Here is an 18682-nt window from a genome sequence, read left to right as displayed (position 1 = left end):
CGCGAGTTTCTTCTATAAATTTCACTTTAATCCCGTATGATTATTACTTTATTCTGGCAATAATACAACATTATCTTAATTTTATTGCGATTATGTTCCTACTTTATTCTCGCATCATTAGGACTTTATTCTGGTATTAGTACAGTTTCATTCTCATATTATATGAACAGCACAAGGATACCAAAAATAAAGCGAACATTTTGAACACTTTATGGTCTATATAAAACATGTTCATTAATATATATATATTTTTTTATCTTAGTAGAGTTTAATGAAAATCATTAGATAATGAGAATTTAGTCTGATCAGTTCTGCATATTATGAGCTCCTGTCAGAATCCAAGTTCTGTCACTTTAAATCCTATTTAGCTGCTGTTGGCCACGCCCCACAATGGACCTTACCACGGGAGCCGCTTTTCATTGGCTGATGCCCATTCTACGTGGTCACGTGCGTGGCCGTCTCACAAACACACTTAGCTTCCCGTTAGCTAAGTACAGCATAATGGCAGAACTGATACAACTTCTACACCTTGAAGCCTGTCTGCTACACAGTCTTACGTTAGCTAAACAGATCAATATGCAATGTGTCTGTATCTGACATACACTAAAGATTTTATTTTAGCAGAAAAGGCTTTGGACTAAACTGTTACTCCTGTTAGCCACGTTAGCACCAAGTACAGCTAGTCAATCAACCATCGCTGTGTTCAGGGAAGCGCTGATTAATAATTGAGAAATAAATATCAAGCCTGGAAACTTGATACCGTAACGGACTGAATGTTATGTTTTTAACGTCTTTGCTCGTCTTGCGGGGCGCAGGCGGTTGCCACGGTAACAGCTGTGCTTAAACTACAGAGAGAGAGTAAAAAGGTAGGAGTGGTTTTGAGTTGATCACCTGTTCGGGTTATTTTACCTTTGTTTACCTTTGCTGTGGCGCATTACAGCCGCTGTAGTTTCTAAACTTTGGACTAATTACCTCGTTCGTTGTGAGTTTACGTCATTCACAACAAACATCAAATAGAACAAATATATTTCATAAAATTTTAACAAACAAAAGGCTTCTACCGAGGTAATTATGTGAAATTAAATTAATTATATCCCAACTTCAGAAGATTTTCCTTTACCTTTACAGAGCTCTTTGGTTCCTCCTATCAGTCTGTAGCTTCTCATATTGAGGTCAAAGTTCAGATCTACCATAACTGACAATAATGGTTATTTTTCTTATTATTGTTAAACTTAGTGTTGATGTGTGTGTTATAGGCGTGTCTATCGGACAGTTTTGTATCGGTTCAATACGGGACTCACATTTAACGGCCAAATGTGGGACGACTCCGTATTTTACGGGATGGGTGGCGATCCTATTCAGGGGTGCTGAGAAACAGTTTTAAAACAGGGCTAGAATCGCCACTGCTAAATAGTGCCTGGAAGTTGTCTTTCCTTCACACATTTTATCAAAGTAAACCTTTTTTAGTAAGTAAGGCAATATATTTCATAGGGCAAAGGCATATTTTTCTAAATGGTAAAACATAAGTAAATAATGTAGTCTTTGATTACTCAATTAATGTGATGCTATAAAGATGTGTAAATCATAAAACCAACAACAATAAAACAATAAAAATAATAATAATATATGGTATGTAATTGATCATAACATGCTGATTAACATGACTTTATTAATTATTTTATGTAAATCTGAAAGAAGATACTCAGGCTAACCCCGCCCACCCGGAACACCTGCACACAAATGATGCGCACCTATGCAACGTATGACGTATTACGTTGCATAGGTAATTGTGTCACCAGTAGCCAGCTACTTCTGGCTTCGTAGAAATACTGAACTACAGCTGGACACCTATGGGAAACATAATTTATGTCCAGATATTTTAGATTAGAGTCTGTCCTCTTCAAGTGAAGCTTGAATCTTTGGTGAGTTTCCGCGTCTGTTGTCTCCTGACCGTCACACCTTTATTTACTCTATTCATTGCTAGTCAGGACGTTGTACTTCTTGTCTGAACTGAGGTAATTTTCTCTGGTTTCACATGCAAAGTGATTATGATGTGAAGCACTGGACAAATCAAAAACTTATTTGTGTGTTTGAGAATCTCGTTCGAGTTCCTGTGTCATTTCTATGCTTGCAGAAAGTCAACTTTTAAAAATGCCGGTTGTATAATCTAGATCCTAATTAAATCAATAAGCTTTATTTTATTTCGTTGAATTATTTCTCTTTTTCAGACTTGAATTAATCATTGTATTGCTCAACACGTTACCTGTTTGCTCAGTCAGCAGAAAGAATGTACCTGGAGCGAGATTCGGAGGAGTGGCTCCATTCACCCTTTCACCTCTTTAAACACATTCAGGGAAACACACTGGGATTTCTTGTTATCGACCAACACACAGTTGTGGAAATTTGTGAAGAAGAAAAGACACTGAATGGCTTTCTAAATATTTATTTTACAAATCCAAAAGGGAGTGACTTGGATTTTTGTTCAGGTTCCTGATTTGATGCTTTGCAGACGCATTTTTAGCTGCAGGTCTTCTGAGTTATACTTCCACCAACTTTGTGTATCTACCAACAAGATTATTGCTCTTATTTTGCTAAACAGCTCATGCTCAGTCAGATAATTTGGATTTTATCTGTGAAACCAAGACGATTTTATTTGTTTACCCCTAACATTCATACAAAGAGTTTATCAAAGTGCTTTACTGGAAACCTAAAAGAACAGAGAATAGACACAAACTTAATCAGAAACAAGAAATAAAACCCAAAAAACATAATGCATACAAAGCAATTTAATTTATTTTCTTAAATTTTTACAATTTAAGAAAATAAAAAGGAAAGATATGGAATAAAGCTGCAATAAACAATGTTTTTAATCTTTTTTGACCTTTACGTCATGTTTTAAAGTTATTTCCTCATCAAAAACGTACCTGGAGTGTTGCTTAAATTTTTTCATGTTTGAGAAATCCTTTAATCTCCATGGCAACCATTCAGCTGTACAAAACGCCTGGGTGGACCTGGCTCCACCCTCGGGTCGCAGCTCCTCCTCTGAGCTGCAGTTTGCAAGCGTCTGAGCTTTTGCCTCACAGAGCATCCCTCCCCCACTCAGCTCCTTCAGACTAGCCAGCAGCAATTAGCAAACACCTGGTGGAAATGCTGAGCTCATTAAAGGTGCTGGTTAATAGAGGAGCCATGTGATGGCTTTCTGAAGGTAGTTTCAGAAAGAGCAGGAGTTTTTAAAGGGACAGAGGCCCAATTTCAAGGCATTAAATTACAAAGTATAATTTCTTTTAAGTCATATTAGACATAGAGTATTTTTATAACAACTGAAGGTAACATAGTTATTTGATTGTGTTATAAATTGGCGCCATGTGCCTTTAAAACACATAACACTGCCCCTTTAAAAAGGTTGTGGGTAGAATATCAAGACTGCAGGAAGAAGAGTTTAATTGATTGGTGAAATTTAGCCATTTTCTTTCCATTTGTTATGTTGCTGTGCAGGTTAACCCTCTTATTTTATTACATTTTTCTGCAAAGAAACTGATTGCAGGCCCTGATAGAGTGAAGTTCAGATGCTACAGTCACAGGAGGAATTATTAACCTGTCAACTGTGGCAAACAAGGCGCGAACATTGATTGATGCTTTGTCTTGGTATTTGATGTGCAGCAATGTTTGTGGAAGTAAGAACATGTGAATGCTTTGCTCTTTGTGTTTCTCTGCAGAAATGAAGGCGCTGGCCTTGCAGCAGCGGAATGAGGCTTCAGGAAGTCAGACCTCCAACTATTGCCCTCGAAGTTTGGAGAATAAAATTTTATCCCAGGGGTCAACGTTAACATCCGGGTCTCATCCTTCTTCCCTTCTGTCTCTTCAGCCAACCAGCCTGTCTTCCACCTCTTCTTCTCTGCTCTCCTCCTTTTCCTCCATCAGTTCTCCTCTCCTCAACACCCAGAACAAACTCCTCTCCTCCGGGTCTCAGAGTCGTCCCTCTTCCTTCACCTCCACTGTCACCTCCAACGCTCTGGTTTCCTCATCACTGACTGGGCTTTCTCTGGTGAACCGCTTCGCTGATCCTCCTTCATTCCTGAAACAAGATGGAGAAAAGAAAAATGATGCAAAAGAAGAAGAGGAGGAAATATCAGAAGAAATGCAGTCATCCTTTGAAGAAACAAGCGTGGTAGAGAAAAACTCTCTATATTTCTTATTTAAAAATGCTAACTGTAGGGGCATGCCGTGGTGGCGTAGCGGTTAGCGCAACCCGTATTTGGAGGCCTTGAGTCCTCAACGCGGCCGTCGCGGGTTCGACTCCTGGACCCGACGATATTTGCCGCATGTCTTCCCTCCTCTCCTTCCCTGTTTCCTGTCAGCACACTATCATATAAGGGACACTAGAGCCCACAAAAAGACCCCCTGGAGGGGTAAAAAAAAAATGCTAACTGTACTATAAATAAGCCTAATTATTTATGTTTTAGTTCACTTACATTATTTATAATGTAAGGAGAAAAGGAGCAAAATACACATAATTTTTAAAAATTGTTTTCTTTTGTTGTTCTTTTATTGTTCATATACATTTTCTTTAGTCGTAGGTAGAATAGCAGTGAATGACTTCACTGCAAAAATCACAAATCTTACCAACTTTTTGGTTTATTTTCTAGTGCAAACATCTGAGTACACTTGAAATAAGACAAAACTAATTTACAAGTAACTTTTCATCAAAAAATAGAAGTTGTTTAGTAAATAATTCCTTAATATTTATGGAAAACGTACGGGTAGTAGGAGATTATTTCACTTATAACATAGTAAAAATGTTTTGTTTTCAGTTTAAATAATCTGCCAGGTTAACTAGTACTTTTTCCTTTGTCTTTAAATAATATAATTTAATTAACTTAAGACCAGTTTTTGAAGACATGGTAATCTTTGTGAAAACCTCTGCCTTTGTAGAAACTAACAAGAAAATATATTAATTCTGGCATTTATCAACTTGAACCAATTTCAATAATCCTAACAGACTTAAATAAGGAAAAATTAACCTGATTATAATCAGTAAGAAAAACTTGTTCTTTCTATTTAATGTTTGTAGATATCTTGCTTAAACTACAGAATAACTGAAAATGTGCACTGAAGCTGCTCTGACTGCTTGTCTTGATTTCTGTAATGTGACTGGACATCAGCTGGATGAAGACAACATGGTGTCTGAGGAGGAAAACGATGAAGAGGACGCTGAGATCGCCATGGAGACGCCAGTCATAGAAATGGACATGATCACCCAGAAACCTGATGACTCCGACGCCGTCAGACAGGAAGAGTTTCCAGAACTGGACAGAGGAAATAAAAGCACTTTAGAGAAGCTGAAAGATAAAAAGGTTTTATTTTTAATTACTGTAAGAACAAAAATTAAGTTGTCACCTTTGACCCCTGGGTGCTGATTCCTGTCTGTGTCTTTCAGTACCTCCTGCTGAACGCCGTCTGCTGCTCTCTGGTCAATAAAAGCAAATCTCCAGGCCAGCCGGACTGGAACTCGGAGGACAGCGTTTGGACCAAAATCACTGCACTGGCCAAGGACGTTTCTGATCGGGACCCGGAGTTCCTTCTTAAGGTCGGCCTTTGTACAGTTTGCTGAGATTATAACCCGTTAAAGGAGACCTACTATGGTTCTTTGAAGAGGTTAGGTCTGTGGGCGATACAAAATATGTTTAATACATTTTTTGCACAGAATCATTCTTGGATGATGGCATTTTGTCTGCTCAGTTTTGCCTATTTTGAGCTTTTCTAGGGCTTCTTGTCACTGTAAACCCAAATAAACTGCCCAACTCAACTTTTACACTCAAATGTGAAAATGGCTGCAAACAAATGCTCAATTATACAACCGTATAAACTTCTGCTTTCCACTTGGAAAACAGAAGTGGAGCCTCCTGCACAACCAACAAGAATAAAACCTTCTGACCAAACATGCTGGAGCTCAGCTTCGGTTGCTAGGTAACTGTGCCAAACTGGCACCCACCAAGTGTTGAATGTGACTTAACACATTTTTGAAATGGCTCATTTTCCATTACCAAAAAACATGAATTTATTTCCAAAAAGTACTTGGGTTGTTTCTATAAGCAGTGGAAACCCAAATGGTAGTAAAACGTGCAAAATGTGAATTTTGCATAATAGGCTTCCTTTAACATCAAGGACTTCTATAAAATAATAACAAATACAAATAAGAAACGTAAAATAATAAAGTGACCAACCTAATTCATCAGACATTCAGTCCATTGATGAATGAATCTCACAATGATTGGAGTGGAGGTCACCTGATTATAGTTTAATAGAAATTTTCTTTATTGTCCCGTAAAACAGGAAAATTTATGTGTAACAGAAATGTAGGGATGGCCAATAAATAAATAAGAATATATATCCTGACAGACATGTGATCAATATCAATAGATAATACGTAATATCACTGAACTACGATCCAGAACCGCACTGCATTCTGGGGGATGTAGGCAGTTGAAAGGTTTTAGCTGCTCAACCTCTCACAGCAAGTTCAGCAAGTTAACTCACTCATTCTTTGGTTACCTAGCAACTCACTCATTCTTTGGTTACCTAGCAACAACCTGTTGAGTAACTGGCGCAGCAGCAGTTTAGGGTTTTACTAATTTGCCTCATATCTCCTTAAAAATAATTGGAAAGGTGTTTTAAAAGTTTAAATTCCTTATGCTGGTTTTCTTTAAAGAACAAACATTTGAAATCATTTGCATGTAAGCAGAAGCGTTATTTAAAATGACTTAGCTTTTCTCTTTCATTTCTTTTTAATTAGATGAACAAAAACACAGGTGCCAGTGTAAGGACTCAAGGATTTATGATGCATGTCGTCATATCAATCTATGTGTTTGCTCTTCGTTTCCCGTCCAGGTTGCTGTTTACACCAGGCAAGAATTAAACATCAGGATCACCACAAACTTTTTATTGGCTCTGGCCGCCAATCTGGACCCCACCAAGCCGCACGTCCGCAGGTATTTCTGCGCTGCCGTGCAGCTGCCCTCCGATTGGCTGGAAATAGTCAGAATCTACTCTACAGTAAGTCTGAGTCAGCATCAGGTTCTCCATCCAGCCTCCACTTCTTCATTTCTATCTAAACAAACTGATTACCCTCTTCCAGTGCTTCAGCCAGTGCCTTCCGACGTGTCTGAAGAAGGCGATGGTCGACAAGTTCAAGCAGTTCAGCGAGTACCAGCTGGCCAAATACAACACGCGCAAACACCGCTGCAAACACAGCCGGAAGAAACCAAAAGGAAAGGTAGACATGGGCGTTACAAAACATATTTGTTGCATTTTTTTTTACACAAAATCATTCTTAGATAATTAGATTTCAGTCTGGTCAGTCCTTGCTTTTTTGAGCTGTTTTAGGGACTCTGTCACTTTAAATCCAAATAAGCTACTGCTGGCCACGCCCCACGAATTCCGCTGGGGTTGCTAGGTAATGGGCTGGGCTGGTGTTGCTAGGTAACGGGCTGGGCTGGGGTTGCTAGGTGGCACATTGCCTGTCTTGACTTAACAACCAGGAGGTTTTTGAAACGGCTCACTTTCCAAATACCAAAAAACTTTAACTTATTGTTTTTGTTTGTTGTTTTTTTCAAAGTTCTGTTTTTTAGAAGCAGTTCAGAACTAAAATGTGCAAAAATGTTAATTTTTCATAATAGGTCCCTTTTCGTGGAGTCGACTTGTTTCTGTAACTCATCACTGGACTGTCCTCCACTGATTTAGCTCCCTGTTTTCAGTATTTTGTCTGATTTTTTTTTCAGAAACCATCTAAATCAGACCTCGTACAATGGGCCAAATTTCTCAAATCTGATCCGGAAATTCTGAAGAACTTTGTAAGTTACTACTTTGTTTACTTTTTACTTTAACTGCAGCATATCATAGATGTAAAATAAAATGTCTGCAGTCTGATTATTATTAATTGCTGCAGTTCAAACGGGCGTTTTTTAAATTTTTGTTCAGTTCCAGTTGGAGGGCAGCAGAGAGGTGGTGGACAAAAAACAGAGCGAGTTCAGCATAAAGAAGCTGATCAAGAAGCTTCACATTAAAGAACCTGCTGAATTTGTTATGGCAATCCTGGGAAAAAAGTAAGACACACATCCTGATGGTGGAGCCTGACATCCAGAGACTGTTGCATTGCTCAGTTGATTAATTTTTGACTCATTCATCTACTCATTCAGGAGTTAGTTAGTTGATTTATTACATTATTGTTAAGTTGGATTTAAAGAACCAGATTTTTTCTATTATGTCTAGAAAAGTAAAACCCTGGAGCTGAAACCAAGTGTACTTTATATTTATGAACTTTGCTTGGTATGAATTTGTATTAAACTTAGATTATAGTTATTTTGCATTTAGCTTTGTGGGAATTATTTTAGAAAGTTTTTCCCAGTCCAAACCCAACTTAAATGTCAAAACAACTCAATAAACCAAAACCTAAACAGTTGCGATTTGTGATATTTTTTATTTATTTGCCCCTTTTTAAGGCAAAATGTTTAAAATAGTTTTTGAGGTTAGCAGAAAACCGTCTTAAAGTCTCTGTCTGACTTTCTGCAGGTACCCCAGCGATGCGAAGGCGTTCACCCGCAGTGGAATAAAAGGCGTGTGGGAGCCGGACAGAGCCGGGCAGCGCATGAAGCTCAAAGAGCCACAGACGTGGGAACGACTGGTCAGTCTGGAGGGCAACAAGGCCGCCACCTGGCAGAAGCTCATAGGTCTGAAAGTAAAACTCAAACTCATCCATCGTTGGCGTCGACTAGTTTATCATAAAAGGGGAACAAAAGATGAACCACATTGTTTGTTCCAGGGCTGGGAAATAAATCTGTTTTATTGATTAATCCACTTTTTTTTTTGGCTTTAGAGGATTTAAAATTTGGAAAATCCAGAATTTTTTTAAGGGGGGTTTTTATAGTGCATGGTGATGTCAGCAAGCCCAGCGGCGGCCATCTTGTTTGACAATCGTATTTTACAGTTTCTGTTTATTTAGACTTTGACTTTAGTTCAACCCTACAGTGTGATATTACCGCCAGGCTTCCTTCTTTTTTTTAAATAACAAAAATAAAGTTGTACGACAATAGCCAAAATAATGCAAAAATAAGGTCGTAATATTACCAGAATAAAGTTGTAATATTAGGAGAATAAAGTAGTAACTCTAACATGGAAAATAACAGAATATGAAGACAAACTGAGCTGGTTAAGTTTTTGTTTGTCGTGTTCTAGTTCTCATAAAAATTACAACTTTATTCTCATAATATTATGACTTTACCCTAGTAATTAAAAAACAAAAACCTTAATATTTAATCACCTGAACTCAGAGTCCAAGTAACTAGAAGCTGCTAAACACAATTGAAAAACAAGATGGCCGCCATGGGCGCATTGACATCCCTGTGAACTATGGAAACTATAAGGAGTGCATTGTGGGGGGAAAAAAAAACATTTTTCCAAAAGTTAAATCTCAAAAATCCACAAATACGATTTGATAAAATCTAATTTATCGCTCAGCCCTGGAAGAAAGCCTTAAAAGTTTGTAATAAATGTTCGTTTCTCCTGTTCAGACAGCGGATCTCTGCCGTTCATGGCCATGTTGAGGAACCTGAGGAACATGATCACTAAAGGAATCAGTGAGGCTCATCACAAAAAGATCCTGCGCAGGCTGACCAATCAGGTGCGACACGTTGTGATGAGCCACAGATCGGTTGAATTAAAAACATGACTCTGATGTTGATGTTTGGATGTTTTCACAGAAAGCAGTCATTCAGAGCCGCCAGTTTCCTTTCCGATTCCTCGCTGCTTACAAAGTTATCTTGGAGCTTCGTACTTTAGGTAAGACGCATCATAAATATGAAGGACTTAAACTTACTGAATGCAGAAAAGGTTGTTAAATATAACACCTGGCCAAAAAAGTTACCACCTCTGTTTAATTTAGCAAATTAATTGGGGCTGAAACGATTAATCTAGTATTAATCCAGTATTAAAGTAATACTAAAAGAACAACACACAACACACTGAGAGCAGTAATTAATCCAAAACTGTACAAAAAATATATATGTTTTGCATTTAAGATTAAATAAAACATTTGTCTATAAATATGTTTTGTCCAGAAGTCCATTTTTAGCTTCACATGGTTCAAATTCTGCAAAAAAAAAAAAATTCCTAAGCACCATTTGCTGTGCAGCCATTAATCAACAAATTAGTAGACAGTATTTTTTTCTTTTTAGCTGCAGATTCATCCTTTGCTACAGATGGTGAAGCATACACTAAAAAAATTCTATGTTGTAGTATTTCAGGCACTTTCTGTTTATTTTTCCTAATTGAAAAAATGTATTGAATTATTTGCTTGTTTGCAAATGATTACATCAACAATCTGAGGAATGTGCCTTTTGTTTTTATCCAATTAATCACCAGAATAATTGATAGAATATTTGATTACTAAAACCTTATCTAGTCTTATGTAAACAATCCAAAAGAATCTGCCAATAAAAACCTTTTAAAATAGATGCATCTATATCTTTTTTTATTTTAACTTCAATTAGCATGTTCTTTTTTTTTTTTTTGAAAGAATGTAAGTGTATGGGTTTGCACGTACAAAGCCACTAGTTTATTGTGGCGTTTAGTTTTTTTTTTACAATTTCCTCATGAATTTTTTTAGATACAGAACATATGCAACATTAAAGGTTGAAAAGATCTTTTTTTAAAAAACCCTCTTCCTCCTTTTAGTCTCTGCCTCCCAGAAAGCGATCCCACCTGCCAAAGAAATCCTGTTGAGCATCCTGAAGAAAGTTCCCAAGAGTCCGCGCAGCCGGCATGATTGGCAGAAGTGTAAGAAGGGGAAGATAAAACTGACGCTCGGCGTGCCATTCATCTATCGACTGTACAAGAACAAGAAGGCCCAGCTTCTGAAAGCCACGTAAGATTAGATGATAACTGAACAAATTTTACATTAATGATGCTAGTGATGAAATGATTAATCATGATTAATTGTAACTATTCTGATTAATTGGATTTAGTGTGATTAGCTGATTATTGCAAAAATCTTAACTAATTTAGTAATCGATTAATCATTAATTGGAGTATACAGACTCGACTCAAGTCCTCACTAAAGGTCATTTAATGAAAGTACAACACACTCAGAGCAGTAATTAAGCCAAAGCTGTTATAAAAAACAAACATTTTGCTTTCTACATAGTAATAAGAAATCATTTGTAAATATTTTCTACCAAGAATTTCCAAGTAGCAAAGTTTTTGCTCCACTTGGTCCAAATTATTTAAAAATAAAAATCGAAATTTGATGTTTGAAGTATTTCTGCAGATGCATCTTTTGCTACAAATAATACAGCGTACACATTTGCTGTTATTGCATTTTAGGCAATAAAAGGTTTATTTCCTTCTTTAATAAAGGAATGGAACTGTTTTAATGTATTTTTAATATTGCATAAAGGACAAATCTGCAGAATATGCCAGTTTTTAATCAAATCAATTATTAGAATAATCAGTTACTACAATAATTATTAGATCCAGTCCTAAATCTGCATTTTAAATATTACATTTGTGTCAAAAATGAACATTAAAACCGATATAGTTGAAACAGCATAATCTTTTGACTTGTGTTTTAAAGTCAGAGACTTTACAGCATCGACCTGTTGGACCGCTACCGCAAAGCTCTGGAGACGGCCATCCAGATCTCCTGCAACTACAACGTGCCTCCGCTACCCGGCAACACCGTCCTCTTCGTCGTCGCCCATTCAAGGAACGACGAGTCCTGGAGCAGGAAGCAGGACTTCTGCATCCCACCGGACCCGGAGGAACTGGACAAAGCAGAGGAAGAAGAAGAAAAGGAAGAAGAAGAAGAAAAGAAAGAAGAAGGAGAAAAAGAAGAAGATGGCAGGAAGAAGCGTGGGAGAAAAGAGGAAGAGCACGACCCTCTCACTCCGACTGTGAGTGAATTTTGGTTTTGCAGTAACCTGATTTGGGATGGAAATTTCTAAGAATTTATCAATACCGATTCCATTATCGATTTCACTTATCGATTCTATTTTCGATTCTCATCAAATTATGAAACAAACTCTTTAATTCAAAATATGCACCATAATGTATTCCATTAAAACACATTTAGAACTTGGTAAACAATAAGTCCTCTGTAAAATGAACATTTTAACATGAAATGAAACTTAATAAATGAGCCTCGTCTGAAAATATATTCCAATTTATTGAATCTGACTGTAAATGTTATTGTGAGATGGAAATTATTCATTCAGTATGGAGTTAACATTAATACAATAAGTTTCACGCACACAGCAGGAAACTCTGCGCTCGAAGCTCCGCCCCCTTGAGCCACCGCTGTTGCTAAGCAACTTATCAAACACTCTACTTTCGTTCAAATCGATTGCAGGCTATGTGGTCAACTATTTGAGGATGTTGGAGGTATTTCCTCTTTTTATTGTGATTAAAGTGCTGAGCATGTTGCAACCGGACCTTTTATCGTCTTTTTTTGTGAAATATAAACATATTTTGAAGTGCTTCCGCCGCGACGCCATCTTGGATATTTTCTAAAGTGAAATACGGAGCGTGTACGATACGTCGTCACCAAATACGTCAGACGTTACGATGTTACCAACAAGCCGAATCGCTTTAAGGAAGCAGCTTAACGATTCAAAGTAACTAAATGACTGAGAATCGGTTCTGTGGTGGAGAAAAGCTCCCAGTAAGGTTCTGTTTGTGTTCATGAACTACTGCAGATGATGGAGGTGTCGGCTCTGCTCGCTCTGATGATCAAGAACAGATCAGAAAACTGCCGGCTCTTCAGGACTTGTAACGGCTGCTACAACGAAGTGGAGCTGCGATCTGACATCCTGCTGGAAAACGCCCGAAGTTTGGCCAAAGAAATGAAGGTCAGGACGTTTGGTGCTTCTGTGCATCATGAAATCTGAGGTGCAGCATTAAGAAAACTCTGACATGGAGAGAAGATTCCAGTTAGTGAATTGGAGAATCGTATTAATAGTGATTAATCACTTTTTGAAATAATCAACTACTCTAGTATTAGATTAGTTAATGTGAGTATACACAGTGAGAACGAACAACATAATTAGTGCAGTGATTAAGCCAAAACTACAAAATATATACATTTTTTATTTAAGATATATAAAGCATATATATATATATATGTAAACACATTCTACGCAGAACGTCACATGTAGCAGAGTTGTAGCTTCACCTAGTTCAAATTCTGGACATAAATTCTCTTATTAAGCACATTTTTTAAATCCAAATATTAATAGTTTAATCCAAAAATTATCAAAAGATGAGCCCTACACTGTATTGATGCTAAATCAAGCAGAAATGGCTGATTTTTTTTTTTTAACTGCAGGTGCATCCTTTGCTAATGATCAAGTGTACATTGAAGGAACGCTATATTATTGCAATAAAATGTTTAAAAGGAATTCAATTATTTATTTGCATCTTCCTATGCATTTCTAATATTATGTAAATATTTTTATTCAATGAACCAATTAATTGTCAGAATAATTGATAAAATAATCGATTACTAAAACATTTACTAGTTATTTGCTTGCATAAAAGACGAGAGTTTAAAACTTTGCCTGTAATGACATGGAATAAAAAAGCTGTCCTGTGATTAAAAATGGTAATTATGAAACAATTGTTGCAGAAGAAATAACTGTAAATTATAATCAAATAAAGAAATGCTTTTATTGCATTTTAGGCAATAGAAGGTCTTATTTATAAAAGGAGCTGAATTATTAGTTTTTTGTATTTCTAATGTGTTATAAAAGTGGCTTTAGTACATAAATAAAAAGTCTGCCAATTTTTTTTAACCAGTTAATCAATTAATGGTCTGAATAATCAATTGCTAAAATAATTTTTAGTTCCAGTCCTCCAGATAATTGAAAACTGAAGATACTTTTATACCAACAGTCATTAAATCCAGAAGTTTGGTGCCAGATAATCCATCGATTGCACAGACGTCTTGTTGCGCTGTTAGAGGTAACGATGTTGTATGGACTCTTCTTTCGCAGGAATCGACCGATCATCACGGAGACATGGATTGTAGCTTTTTTTATGAGCTGTTCACCAAGAAAAACAAGGTATGTGCTATTCGAGGTCAAGAACAGAAGAAAATAACACAGTATACAAAAAATAGTACAGATATTAAAGTTCTAAAAGGAGCCAAATGTTTTTATACAGATTGTTTGATGATTTCACTTACAGTTAAAATGTTTTTGGTCATGATTTAAAGGGGACCTATTATGCAAAATTCACATTTTACACATTTTTATATTTACATTTGGGTTTCTACTGCTTCTGGAGACAAACAACAAAAAAACACGCAGCTCTATTGGACAGTAGGTTAATGTCAAAAATGAGCTGTTTTAAAAACCACCAGAATGTAAAGTCACAAATCAGCAGGCGCTGCCTCGTTACCTAGCAACCTAGCTTAGGTTACACGTTACCTAGCAACCTAAGCACATTTGGTCAGCTGGTTTTATCTATGTATCTGGCTGCTGGAAAAAGACACGTGTTTTGTTGTTGACTTACTCTCCAGAAGCAACTTGTGCTTTTCAAAGATTTATGGATGCGCCTCTGTCTGCAGCCATTTTCACATGCAAGTGTAAACGTTGAGTTTTAGGGGGCGTGGCCTGTGGCAGCTAATTTGGATTTAGTGACAAGATGCCCTAAAACAGCTCATTCTGAAAATATGCAGAACTGGGCAGACTGAAATCTCATTATATAAGGACGATTTTCTGCAAATTATACAATAAAAATGTATTATATAACCCATAGACCTGTCCTAACCTGTTCAAGGAACATATTTAATCACCTTTAATGAAACCAACAGAAACCAATAGCTTTTCTGAAATACTTATACATGCAAAAATGTCATTAAAAGTCACAGCTCCTGTTTACTTTGATGCCAGTTTACCTGCAGTTCTCTCCTAATGCAGCAATCTGGCACAAATTATACAGCAGCTTCAGGTCTAACTGTATGTTTGTAGCCAGGATTTCATTCTGAATAACGTCAGAACTAAATTCTCCATCTTCTCAGGTGGATAACATCATCACAATCGCACACAATTGGCTGGATAATGAACTTGTTTGGGCTATCAAGAACTATAAAACCAAGAACAAAAAAGCTCTCGGTGTCAATATCTTCATATCTGACAGGTATTTTTTTTCATGTGCCATTCTGCATTGATTTCCGTTTCTGAAGCTTTGTGGGTTCTGACTCATCCTGTTCTGTTCTGTGCAGCCTTGTTGGACTCCCAGAGGAACCTCGTGACAGAAACCATGTGGTGCTGAAGGGCTTCAGTGAGCAAATCCTGAGGTAAAAATGGAGAAAAGTTTAGATCCAAAAGGAAATGAGGCAAATATGAAAACCTTGTTGCACTCACTTTTACCCAAGACTGTATTCTGAAGTTTTTCATGACAACAAAAAGTTTAATTTTATTCTCATCTCCACTAATGAGCCCATTGGTTATTGTTAGCTTAGCACTTTTGCTAACTTGGAAACGTTAGCACTTAGCTTCCCTTTAAATTATTTTGCCACATGCATTCTTAAGCACAAATTTACTTACCTGGCTTTTTTTGTAAACTTTCAATTGAATAAGGTTTGACAGATATGTGTTGAGGTTTTTGTTTTGACTGTTCAGATTTCTTCAAGTAGATAGACGTTTATGTTCACGCTCTTATTTTGAAGTAGAGGAACTGTCTATGCAGCAGTTCCTTTTCCTTTCGTAATCCTTTTTTTCTTTTTACCCCAATATATTTATTTCAAACAAGAAACATACAGAAACTATTTAAAACACTGTATGTATAGAACAAGATGTAAACATAAATACAATATCTGAGGGCATTATAGAACATGTAATGCCCTCGTTGAAGCGAAAATATTAGATGCTCTTCAGTGTAACTAATATTTATGATTAGTTCTTTTGGGTTAACACTATTAAACAGTTGAAGGTTGCTAACCAAAGTAAACGTTCTTTAAATTACCAGATTTGTGGCAGAGCGAGGATCTTCCAGGCTGCTGGATCACGTCGAGCATTTAGACAAACTGTACAACATCCCACCACCAGTTGGAGCCAAAGAACCACAGACTTCAAACATTGTTTCAGTGCCAGCCGCCCCGAAGCTCAGGTAAAGTTTCTCAACTGATTCAGCGGTTAAAGTTGATGTTTACTTGATATTTAAACGTTCCTGCTGCTCCTAGATGGAGAGGAGTTCGGGTGTTCATCTCCTCCACCTTCAGAGACATGCATGCCGAACGGGACGTCCTGGTGCGCTACGTCTTCCCCGAGCTCCGCCGCCGCGCCGCCGCCCACTGTCTCCACCTGCAGGAGGTGGAGCTTCGCTGGGGCGTGACGGAGGAGGAGTCGGAGCGGGCCGCGGCGCTGTGTCTGTCGGAGGTGTGCCACAGCCAGATGCTGGTGGCGATCCTGGGGGAGAGGTACGGCCAGGTTCCTCCCAGACCCGTCCTTCCAGACCTGCCGCAGTACAGCTGGGTACGGCCTGTCATACCAACGCTTTTTATAGACACGTTGCATGTTATTGATTACATCCGGAGGGCAAAAAGACAAGATTTTTACTTGCCGTCCGTAGCCGTGCTGCTGCAGTTGAACAATCCAAGTAAATGAATTAAACCTGGAGATGTTGGTTTTAGTCATTTAATGCAGTGCGCCACAGAAAAAGGAAAACAACGCAGAGACACCGTTGAAGAATGACGCAGAACCACTCGTGTTCTTTTTTTCTCGCTCTTTGTGTCGGCTACACTAACACACAGACCTGTTGCCGTAGCAACAGGTCTGTGTGACTGACAACAGCTCCACTAACGTATCAGGATTCACCACCAAAAAACACGGAAACATTTCCTGCACAAAGAGCAGAACATTCAGTTTTATTTTTTCAGGCTTGACGTTTATTTTGCGATTATTAAGTGATTGTCTGAACACAGCGGTGGATGATTAGCTAATTTAGACATGTGCTCTACTAACGATCTGTGGGTCAACTTTACATTTTATGGTTCATATGTGGGTCACCTTTTCTTTTTAACTGAACTGAAACACAACAAATTCTGCAGCACATCTACATGTTAAGGTTGTCAAAGTCAAGCTAGCATAATGCTCCCTAGCTATTTCTTAATTAAAACTATTTCCTGACCTTGTTATTCAGTTGTCATAGTGTTGGCAAGTAGTAGAAAAGCACTGCTTCTCTTTTTTTATACGTCTGGTGTAGTCAACGTCAGCTAGCAGCTCTTGCGTACATGACATCACGTTGCAACGTGTCTATAGTTTGAATTTTCATCTATAGCAGGTAAATAACGATATTTTTAAAATGCAGTTGGCTTCTGCTCCAGCCGGTCTCTCCATCACAGAGATGGAGATCCGTCAGTTCCAGGCTCTTTACCCTGGCGCCGCTCAGCAGCGGATGTTCTGCTACTTCAGAGATCCAAGCATCATCAAGTAAGCAGAAAACATCAGTCGTTCAGCCTTGTTTGTTTCACTTTTAACCGCTCTTTGATCCCGTTTTGCGTCCAGATCCGTTCCGGTGGCTTGGAGATCCGATTTTGCCGCCGAATCAAAAGACGCTGAGGAGAAACTTTCATCTCTGAAGAGAAGACTCCTGGATGACGGAGTTAAAATCACTGAAAAGTGAGTCCAAACATGTAGACAGAGCTGACGTGAATTAAGTGAATGACATAAGACATTTTAATGAGAAGCATGTGAGAAAAACAAATCGAACCAAAACGTTTGTGTTAAACTGTTATTTTTGTAGAAACTACAGACGATGTTAAAGAGCTGAATCATTTGATGTTGGATGAATTCCTTGTGACCAACATGTTGATGCTGTTCTTGCTGTAGTTATTTTCCCTTATCTTGTTGGTGTTGCTGTTATCGCTGCTGTTATTACTGGTGCTGGTTTTGCTGTATGGTACTTTAAAAAGAAGGTTTTTTTTTGTTTTTTTTAGCTAAAAGTTTTATACATTCAAATAACACAAAGTTGTGTTAAGAATTTGAAGTATGTTTGTTTAGCAAACAGTTAATAATTTAAAACTTAAGAGACAAAAATCATCGCAACCATCAGCATAATGAGTGTTTGTTGTGGAAATGGTTAAGAAAGAGCTTTTCTAGCTCCGTTTTAAACTCTTTTACTGTGTCTCATAGTTACTCGTGTATGTGGGGCGGCGTTGTGGAGGGGAAGCCATACGTGAAAAAGCTGGAGGACTTTGGGAAAGCTGTGCTGGAAGACCTCTGGTTGGCTGTTCAGAAGCTGTTTGCTGAGGTAAATAATTGATCAAATATCCACTTTCCGGTTTCCTTCAATGTACCTTTGAGCAAGGCATTCGTCTACCGATATTAGTGCATGACTGTCAATGTGGCTCTAGTGTGAGAGTGTAAGAAGTTCAGCCTATTTACTATTTGTTTCACAGATTTTAATGTTGGTTATTGGAGCTTGGTCACCTTCAAGCTCTTTAAGCACAGCTTCTTTTATACCCTTCTAGTTAGAAACTATCCAGTACAACATCTGACTTTCCCCAACACATAGCTCTAACTTTTAAACACGATCTTCTCTACTTGCACACGCTTTCCATATTTGGCATGTTCATGCCTTGCATTTAGAGGTTGCCATTTATCATATCGTTTATCATTTATTGTGAGAA

At 37.7% G+C, this 18682-nt stretch overlaps 1 protein-coding gene across 5 annotated transcripts in view; it reads left to right on the top strand.

Moving 5' to 3' along the window:
• Positions 1-1783: 1783 nt before the first annotated feature.
• Positions 1784-18682, top strand: part of tep1 (telomerase-associated protein 1) — a 39064-nt gene continuing 22165 nt past the window's right edge. For all 5 annotated transcript variants that reach the window (XR_003595943.1, XR_003595944.1, XM_028020965.1 and 2 more), the window contains exons 1-22: positions 1784-1922; positions 3717-4168; positions 5163-5354; positions 5438-5587; positions 6889-7053; positions 7136-7273; positions 7779-7850; positions 7978-8102; positions 8569-8726; positions 9567-9676; positions 9756-9834; positions 10729-10918; positions 11627-11945; positions 12747-12899; positions 14043-14111; positions 15071-15189; positions 15275-15349; positions 16021-16161; positions 16235-16526; positions 17362-17483; positions 17559-17672; positions 18186-18303. Coding sequence is in view for 3 of the 5 variants with exons in the window: in XM_028020965.1 (XP_027876766.1) it covers positions 3719-4168; positions 5163-5354; positions 5438-5587; positions 6889-7053; positions 7136-7273; positions 7779-7850; positions 7978-8102; positions 8569-8726; positions 9567-9676; positions 9756-9834; positions 10729-10918; positions 11627-11945; positions 12747-12899; positions 14043-14111; positions 15071-15189; positions 15275-15349; positions 16021-16161; positions 16235-16526; positions 17362-17483; positions 17559-17672; positions 18186-18303 (3351 nt within the window). In the remaining 2 variants the exon portion in view is untranslated. The remainder of the gene's footprint in view (positions 1923-3716; positions 4169-5162; positions 5355-5437; positions 5588-6888; positions 7054-7135; positions 7274-7778; positions 7851-7977; positions 8103-8568; positions 8727-9566; positions 9677-9755; positions 9835-10728; positions 10919-11626; positions 11946-12746; positions 12900-14042; positions 14112-15070; positions 15190-15274; positions 15350-16020; positions 16162-16234; positions 16527-17361; positions 17484-17558; positions 17673-18185; positions 18304-18682) is intronic.

Source organism: Xiphophorus couchianus, chromosome 6 (assembly GCF_001444195.1).
Source record: "Xiphophorus couchianus chromosome 6, X_couchianus-1.0, whole genome shotgun sequence".
In the NCBI taxonomy this organism is placed as follows: Eukaryota; Metazoa; Chordata; class Actinopteri; order Cyprinodontiformes; family Poeciliidae; genus Xiphophorus; species Xiphophorus couchianus.
This window is presented reverse-complemented; position numbering and strand designations above follow the sequence as displayed.